Raw genomic sequence first — 9,203 nt, 5'->3', positions numbered from 1 at the left:
ACCGCTCTGCCCGTGTGGTCGCTCCCCGCCACGCGGCGCTCAGATCCCGCCAAACACTCATTTCTCGGCGGTTGCCAAGAGTCCGGCACTTTCCAAGGGGGCAAATATAACTTTCTACCCTAGACTGTCTCCGGCGAGAACGCCGCGCCCCTGGGACCCTCTCTGGCTTTTGGCACAGCGGGTCCCTGCTCCAGGCGCGCCCAGGCGAACCCCTCGGTCTTGGGGCGGGGCGGGGAGCAGTACTCGGTCCCGCGCGGGATAGCGGACAGGCTGTGCGGACCCGCCACCAGAGCCCGGGGCGCACCCGGGCCCAGCGCGGGGACCTCTCGGTCATGCGGCCGGACGCGCGCCGCCGCCGGGACCTCTAGCCACAGTTCTTGCGGGCCCTCGAGCCGCCTCTGCGTGGATTAGGAGAATAAAGGAAAATGAATGGAAATGGAAAGGAGAGAACGGTGGGGCGACAGGGTACAGACAGGACACTTCGAGAATGAAGTTTCTCAAAGGCTTCTTGTGGCCGTATCTGTTGCTCAGCTCTGATTTGGTTTGTTACTATTTTCTCTAGGGCATAAAGATTATTTCCCCACCTGTGTCCCTTCCCTCTGAGTCGAACCACCAGCCGGGACGCACAGGTCGACTTGCTTCCGCGGCGACTCGGGCTCCCGGGCAAGCAGCTCCTGGGCGAGCCGGCCGCGATTCCGATCATTTCTAGGTTTCGAGTGAGGAAATGTCATCCAGTCCCAAAGTCGGTCTCGGAGGCCATCCTCGTCTTTAATTCTAATTTTATCTATCGCGCGTTTTCCTCTCGGCCCCTCCCGGGAGCGAGTCCTGGGCTGTGGTCCCCTCGCCCAGCGATTACAATTGAAAACAAAAGTTTCTACAGATATGGATTGGAACGGACTCCGATGGTGGGAGCACAGGAGGAAGAAAGGCAACCGCCTAATAGACGCAGGTCTTCGCGGCTCCCCGAACCCTGCGCGTGGCTAGGGACTGCGTACGAAAGCTGCATTGCCAGGAGTGTCCCGCGCTCGGAGATGCTGGGAACGCAATGCCTGCGAAGGGCACGCCGGCGCTGGGGAATCGCGCTGCGCGGGCCCTTCCGGGGACGGAAACGTTTATAAGTAGAGTTTAAAAATAAAAAAGAACACATGCTTTTTGTTGTTTACTTTTTTTTTTTTAAAGTTTATTACTGCATAACTGACAGGGCAAGAGTCATGTATGGTTTGGGAGATCTGTGGGGTAGTCAAGTTTGCTATCGGCGCAAATGCCCCGTTCTGCGCGCACGGGCTGGGCGCAGGCTGCGAGCTTAGAGGACGGGAGGGGGTGGACGCAGGAAAGGAGAAAGGCACACTGGTCGCCGGGGACGCTGGCCCTGTGGCCCGCGGCCTTGGAAGCCTCGGCGAAGACTTAGCTTCTTTCTACTAAGAGACTTAGACATTCCCGCCCACCCGGTTGCCGGCGTTAGGAGCGGGGCCCGGGGCTGGTGGTGAGTCGCGCGCGAAGGAGATGCTCTGGGACCTGCAGAGGCCAGGCCCGCGGGCGGGGCGGCGCGCGCTCCCCACACCGCGCGTACACCCGAGCGCGCACTCAACACACACACCTGGAGCTCGTCCCAGGAGGGGGGCGGGGAGGAGAGACGAAACCAGTGTCTTAAAATAGAGGAAGGCAGAGGAGCGCTAGACGCTGACAGGCGGGAGGAGACCAGAGCGGCGGGCACGCGGCGCGCAGGCCTGCGCCGGAGTGGCACAGGCGGGCAGGGCGGGCTGGGAGCCGACGCCCCTCCGCGGGACTCCGCACCCGGTCCCGCGGGAAGCGCGCGCTGATTGACAGCTGCGCTGCCCCAAAAAGGCGCGGCGAAGATGCTGATCCGCGGGTGGGTGTAGACGCGCGGCCGGCGCGCCGGGTGCCCGCTCCCCTCCGCGCCCCTCCAGGGCTCCGCCGCCTCCCTCGCTGCCGAGGCGCGGGGCAGAGACCCCGCCAGCGCGCCAGTCCCCGCGGCCCGGGCTCACCATGCACTGCCACGCGGAGCTGAGACTGAGCTCGCCCGGCCAGCTCAAAGCAGCCAGGCGGCGCTACAAGACTTTCATGATCGACGAGATCCTCTCCAAGGAAACCTGCGACTACTTTGAGAAACTTTCCCTCTACTCCGTGTGCCCGTCGCTGATCGTACGACCCAAGCCCCTGCATTCCTGTACCGGTAAGACGTCCCGCCGGGGGATTGGTGGGGCGCGGTAGCTCTCACGCAGGAGTCGGGCGCCTTACCGCCTGTGTCTTCCCACCCGAGGGTGAGAGGATGGCCCGGGGAGTTCTCTCTCGTGCCCCTGCGTGGGACCAGACTCTTCAGCGGCTATCTTTGCAGAGGCGTCTGCAGCTTGGGAAGGGCTGGTCAAGATGTTGATCGCCAGTTTGGAAATGAAGGGAAGGCAGCGCAGCCCACGTGCGGGCCTCGGGAGCCGGAGGACCTTTCCTTCTTCCCAGTGCCGGGGTGGTTCTCAGAAAGTTCAAACCCTTGATCTGGTCCAGCACCTGAATCATTGTTTCAGGAAATGGGTTGCTTCTCACCTCGAGTTAACTCCAACCTCTTCCCGACTCCATTGATAATTTTACAAGTAAATCAGTATCCTGAGGTTCAAAAAAAAAAAAAAAAATCCTCTATTCGCTGAACTTTACTTAAAAGTCTCTCCCTTTTAAGTAATAGTTAAATTACTTAACTATTCCAAAAATAGTTCTGGAATATGTCACGTTGTGGTGCAAGCTGAGGAGGTCAACCCCAATTAGTTTTAAGTAACTAAAAAACAACAATGATAATAAAAACATTCCTCAAATCTGATTTCCTTTCTCTACAAGAGCTAAGACCAATAAAGATAGGGCACTTAATAAATATATCGAAAGAGTCACAGGTTTATGTAGAAAATAAATCCAAAGGTATTTAAAAAATACTTTTCGTGCATAAAAAGAGGATTTAGGCTATCCAAACGTAGGTATAGCGGAACAACAGAAAACAAAATAAAACAAACAAAAAAAGGTGAATCAATTTTTATCAAAGTTATTGACTGCTTTCAACTCAAGGTAAAAATTTAGTATTTCCAAACCAAAAGAAAATTTGCGGTTACGTTTGTTGCATGGATGGCATGAAATAAGTTAATTATACTTACATTGAAAAATAAAATGAAAAGATAGTGTTTTTGAAAGACATTTTTAGAACATTCGGCCTAATACTGCTAGTGCATAGTGCTTGAAATCCTATGTTTTCTGTTGACCACATTGATAGTCTTGCAGGAAAATCCATAAATATATGTGTAAATACATACAGTAAAGTTTTTTTTAAAAAAAACAAGTTGTTCTTACATGTATTTGGTTATAAAATGAATACTATGTTCATTTACACCTTTGTAAAATAAATTTTGTCTGTAAGGTGGAATTAGGCCTGATAGCTCATAATAAAACTTGTAATACTGAATTTTAAAAATCAAGAAATATTTGAAACGAGAAACAAATAAATTTTAGAAACAAAATAGATATCCTTGATGTTGGTATTTTTATATTTGTGTGTCTGCCATGTATAAACCTTGGATCATTAGTCTATAAATATATTGGATAGGTGAGGTAAGCTGAATCTTGTTTTGAGCATAAATAAATCATTTGCTGCAATAACTCAAATCCCTTTGGGGAAAAAGAGAGGATCATTTTTAATCACAAATCTCAATGCACCCTGCAAAGATTACATATCTGGCGATTCCTAGGACAAAACAGAACAACTTCTAAACAGCCAGGTAGAGCATAGTGCTGGTACTTTTTTTAGTGACTTTGTGCCATGCGTTGATTTGAAGATAGCTTTTCCTGGCTTTTAGCAGTCATGGAATTGAAGCATAGAAGAAAACATGCCAGAAAATGAATAATAAACAACCTCTGAAAACAGTGATCCATTCATCAGTCAAGGTTGAGTAAGTTCTGTGTTTTATTGAAACTTGTATGGGAAATAAATCAGAGTAAAAAAAATGTGATGTTTGTGAGTGTTAAAAGTGAACTCTACATATGTCACGAACTAAGAGTTTTTGCTCAGTCTTGTGCTTTTGAAGTTCATTTGATGGTTTGTAGGAGAGTGTGGTTGTTGGCAGTGGTTTTCTTGCCATAATATCCTAGCATTTGCTTTCTTTACATTGTCCTTTTGAAAATGTCTTGTGATTTTGCTCTAGCTGAGATTTAAAATACAGAAACTGGGATTTGCCAGTGGAATTAAACCCATAAAAACAAGTTACAGTAGTACACACTTTCAGATCCTAAGCTTTCAGTGGGTTTACGATTACAGTTAAAGCCTTAAATGTATTAGATCATGGGAACCCCATTAGTGACTTCGCAAAGGTTTTGCAAATACATACTTTCAAAGCATTTTTGTTGCTTTTAACAGTTATGTTCAGGATCAAAATCTTAGATTGGATGAGCTGAGTCTTTCTTTTTATTAATTAAAAAAAAAACAGCAATAAATTTCTGGCATCCATCATCCATAATGAAACCATGATTTTTTTTTTCTGGCTAGAGATAATTATTTAGCATTTTTGGTGGAACCAATGCATAAAAAGTTTAAATAAAGCGAAAGGAATAAATTGGAATTAAAGTTACTGAACTTTCTCCACCTTTGATTTGCTGTTTTAAGATTTAAATAACTGACGGAAGTGAACTTTGTCAAGTAAAATAATGAAAAATAAGATTAAAAAGTTACCACTCTGCACAAATAAGTACATAAAACTGGGTGGAAAGAAAGCTACAGCATTTAAAAAGCCTCTACATAGTTAAGCAATCCATGTTGTTTAGATTTAGCGATTTAAATGTCAAGTTGTAATACTGAATATCCTCAGGCAGGAGAGCATGAATTCAGGTAAACTGAGAAATTGAAACATTTTTCATCAGGCAGATAGCCACTTGACAATAATTTGTTATTTAGACACTCTAACCTTGATGGAATACTCATCTTCAAAATTATTCTTTATTTTAACAGGCCCTTTCTTATTATAAATGTGGTAATTCTAGTCTTAGAAAAATGTCTCTAAATTTAAGTTTTCCAATAGTTTCCCTAAATCACATAATAAATATTGGAAAAGGGAATCTTTTCCTTTTAGGCCAAAGTTAAGGAACATTTATTAAATTTAAAATAAAAATTGAAAAACTGAGCCCAAAGAGGGCTTCCATTTGAAAACAGGTTTGTTATTCAGACCATCGAGATGTGGAATATGTTTAGAATTAATCTAGTATATTACATGTTGGTCTTGTTTTTACGTCTGATAACGGTAATCCCCATTTAGAATGGAAATATATCACCATTTGGAAATGAGTGAAGATTGCTCGTAAACATTAGAGCATTGACAGTAATCGAAGGCCAAAAATCAGGTGCAGTTTAAGATATCATAAATACTATTTAACTCTCCAGTGTAGTTTGATTTTTCTAAGTGTGATGTATGTTTCTTGGTGGAAGAGAAGAGTCACTTGAAGAAACCCAGCTTCTCCAGGTGGAATAGATTGCAGGGGTATCTGCATAGTAACTTTTACAGGATCTTTTTCAGTTTGATCTTTAGAAACAGGCAGAGTTTCTCAGTTTGAGAGGTGTTTGGAAAAAATGAATAACTTGCTTCACAAAAATAAGGATATACCAATTTACCCTAAGAGTTTTGATATGAGGATACTGAGAAACCAACCTGTGCTAATTATTTATAATTTATAATTATTTATATTATAACCTAGAATTACCCTAGACTTGCACATGCACATTTGGGGGGAAATGAATGTAGATATTTGGACATTTTGCAACCTGTGACCAGTAAATGACTTTTAATTATTGCACTAAAACTATAGTCTAATTCTTTTCCCCTTTTCTGGTAGGATGGTTCTGTTGAATCTCTATGACCTTCATTGGCTCGTCTTATGATATAGCTGACTGGAGTTACAGACCTGAAAGAGGTCATAGTCCCGTTTCTCCAAGAAGAAGATACTTTTTTGCAAAGTGCTAGGGTCACATCAGTGCTTAAACATCAGTCCATACTCTTGCTAGGGTACTCAGAAATCAGGAAGACTTTTCCAATTTGGTTACACACCCGGGATAAATCCGTGCAGTCACACCCAGGGAACAGTCAACCGGCCAATTAAAAGGGGTATTTGGAGAAGGGTGTTTATCCTTTGAGGTGGCATTGAGAACATTTTATCCTTTGGTGGATCCAAGAGAAACAAGTTCTTTGGGGTGGTGTCCTTGGGTTCATTTTTATCACAAAGATTGGGTGTCATTGCAGTGAAAAATGAAATGAGGTGCCGACGTGTATAATAGCTTCTTTGGAAGTTAGGAGCTGGCTGCTTCATGGAGTTAGCTCCAGTTATTCTCCAAATTCAGCTTCGTCTTTTAGTCAGATACCAAAACCCATAGGATCCTGTTAATGGAGAAATGTAAATTTGGGTTTGGGAAAATGATCATTATGAGCAAGCATTTGTATTTCTGCCAGAGGCAAATATGCTTTTATTAGCAATTACTCATAACTGCCTCTCTTGTTCCCATTGTAAAGGTAAATAAATTGACGGATGCACAGGATACATCCAGGGTCAGAATATATTTGGGGCTGAGTTCTTCTGAGATCCTCAGCTGTTGTCTCATTACTCCTTAAATTTTATAACTTCTTTGTTGAATAGAGATGCTGAGAGGTTCCTTAGGGGTCAGTTTTAACTGGTGGATGGTTCATGAGCAGTTTCTTCTCTGATTTTGATTTTTCTAATAGCAAATGGGGAAATGATTAGAAATTTAGTTCACAAGTTAAGATGCCTCTCCAAAGGCCTGTAATCTTCAGTATCATTTAAATCAGTAATTTTATTCAATAAATATTGATACATGCTTAATGATGGCACTGTTATTGAGTTATTATTTTTAAGTTTTTTCTAAATTTTGACTAACGGGATATTTAAAAATTTTCTCTGAACTACTTGTAGAACCATCGTCAAGCCCTTTGTTGTTATCTCAAGTATATGATTGGCACTTTGGAATTGGGATGGGGGATATTATGACAGTTTAATACTTTTGTTACTATATGGAATTTTCTATTTGAATTCCACCTAAAGGATGTTATCACCAGCAATGTTGTCACATTAACCTTGTTAAATACAACTCAAATGAAATTGTTTTTATAATAACTCTTTTATGAAACCAGTTTCCTACAGATAGGCTAGTGTGCCTGTTGGTTGTATCTCTGGATAGAAACAGAATTTGTGATGCAGTGTGGACAGGTAAAGTTGCTAGTTTTAACATTCTTCAGGAATCTAAGTAAAAAGATTGTTAGGTTTAATATGTCCCAGGAATCTATATGAAAAGCAGTAAGGATTGTAAAAGGTTGTCCAAATTGTAGAGAGATTAAAATGAAGAAAAAATGAATAAGGAAAAAGAAAAATAGTGTTTTTTTTATTTTTGAAACTCTTGAGGCCACTGCATTCAGCCTTGTATGTAGCAGTGACCTTCAGAATGGGTGTAGGGGTGAAACAAAGGTGGCTTCTGAAATTCTTCTGATAGTGCACAGACTGTAAATGGCTAAAGTTGATTTTACTTAGGCACTCCTTAAGGGAGGAGACCCAGAGCCTGGGTCCAGCCCAGCATTTAGCATTCAGCATTTATTCGGTGGAAAACCGAATAAATGTTAACTCAGGAGCATTTTTAGGGGTTATTTGCACTTTGTTTTGAGGTCAGGGAGGAAGAGGAACAGGGATGAAAGCTAGGGAGGTCACTAGCTCTGAGTTCCCTCATTTGTATTAAGCTCGTGAACTTTGGGTGTTGCGAGACTGCCCCGCCATGCTTGCCGTTCGTCCTGCCCAAGTGAAATTAATCCGGATCCTATGGCTAAACCTGGTGACTAAACTGATTTGAGGGCTGCAAGGATTTGGATGAGATGTATAGACTTAAGCCTCCTCACTTTACATTCTCTTTTGGGGAATACAGTGTTCCATTCTGGTCTCACAGAATTGGTGTTTTTAGTGTGGTGCTGGAGATGGACCTTCTTCTAATCCAGGACTTCCACAGAACAGTCAAAAATCACTCTGCTGCAAGTGGCACACTTCTCCTGGAAGCAGCATGACAAAGAGGAGGAAAATAAGAGAAAGATTGAGAATATTTGGGTGAGGACTTTTCACATGGAGTGAAGCCCCTCTGCCCCACCTGGCCAATGTCCGCTTCTGCTTCCACTGCCTGTGAAGCTGAAATGGTTCTTTCTCCCTCTACAGCACAGATGACAGGTTTAGAACTGGCATTAGAATTTATTAATAACGGTGTTTAGATCAGGACTTTGTTACAGGCTTGGTGTTATTAGCAAAATAAGTACTCTGGTTCTAGGAAGAGAGTTTTTTTTGTTAAAAAATTAACCGGAAAACATTTGCAAACTCTTAGGATTTAATTTATTTTTTATGGCAACTTAATATCAGTTAGAAAAAGAAATGTCTTGTTAAAATAAATGCTCTAAATAAAAACATGGTTAATTTTCCATTACGGTGTCTAATTACTCATCATCACCAGGGCATTTTTATATGGCAATTTAACTTCTTGAACGTGGAAACTTGGCACACATTTAAGGAAGAAAGCAGTGCACCTAGATAGATATCAGAAGATGGTCTAATTATATTTGGGCTCGGGTTGACTCTTACACATGATCACTGTGAAGAAGACAGGAGGATAGAGGGCGTCTCTCTTTAGTCTCTAGGGAAAGTCTCTGCCTTCTTTAGTGCCAGTTGAAATTGAATATGGAAGGAGATAATTCTGAACATTAGATGATGTACAAGTACATCTGAAAAGGGATCCTGTCAGTCACCAATTGAAGCCAATGTCAGGACTACTTGATAGGCCTAGAAGACAGCTATATATGCTTTCTGACTCCACTGGCAGAGTTTGTAAGGATGAACACAGCCTCTCTCCAAGGAAAGGTCAAGCTGGGACTGAGTAGGAGCCAATCCGGGAGGAGGACCTCAACACCAAACTGAATATGTTAAGAGTCCAAGCAGAGAAGCTGACGTGATTCCTTTTTATTGCATCTCTCCAGCTCACCAGCATGTCCTTAGGAATGTGTTCTTCTGGATATGGGGGATAGATGATTATTTTCAGGGGGTATTATATAGGATTGGCTGCCGCTTGGGTGATGTCAATGTACTTTTCGTCATTATTACAAAACAGCTTATGTATGTGATAAGTGATATAA

The 9,203-nt window shown here is 43.0% G+C and overlaps 1 protein-coding gene across 1 annotated transcript in view; it reads left to right on the top strand.

The window, feature by feature from the left end:
* The first annotated feature begins 2,000 nt into the window (after window positions 1-2,000).
* Window positions 2,001-9,203, top strand: part of BARX2 (BARX homeobox 2) — a 60,822-nt gene continuing 53,619 nt past the window's right edge. The window contains exon 1 of the mRNA XM_006915184.1: window positions 2,001-2,194. Coding sequence (XP_006915246.1) covers window positions 2,008-2,194 — 187 coding nt within the window. The 5' untranslated portion in view covers window positions 2,001-2,007. The remainder of the gene's footprint in view (window positions 2,195-9,203) is intronic.

The sequence above is a fragment of the Pteropus alecto genome, unplaced genomic scaffold, assembly GCF_000325575.1.
Source record: "Pteropus alecto unplaced genomic scaffold, ASM32557v1 scaffold135, whole genome shotgun sequence".
Lineage (NCBI taxonomy): Eukaryota > Metazoa > Chordata > Mammalia > Chiroptera > Pteropodidae > Pteropus > Pteropus alecto.
This window is presented reverse-complemented; position numbering and strand designations above follow the sequence as displayed.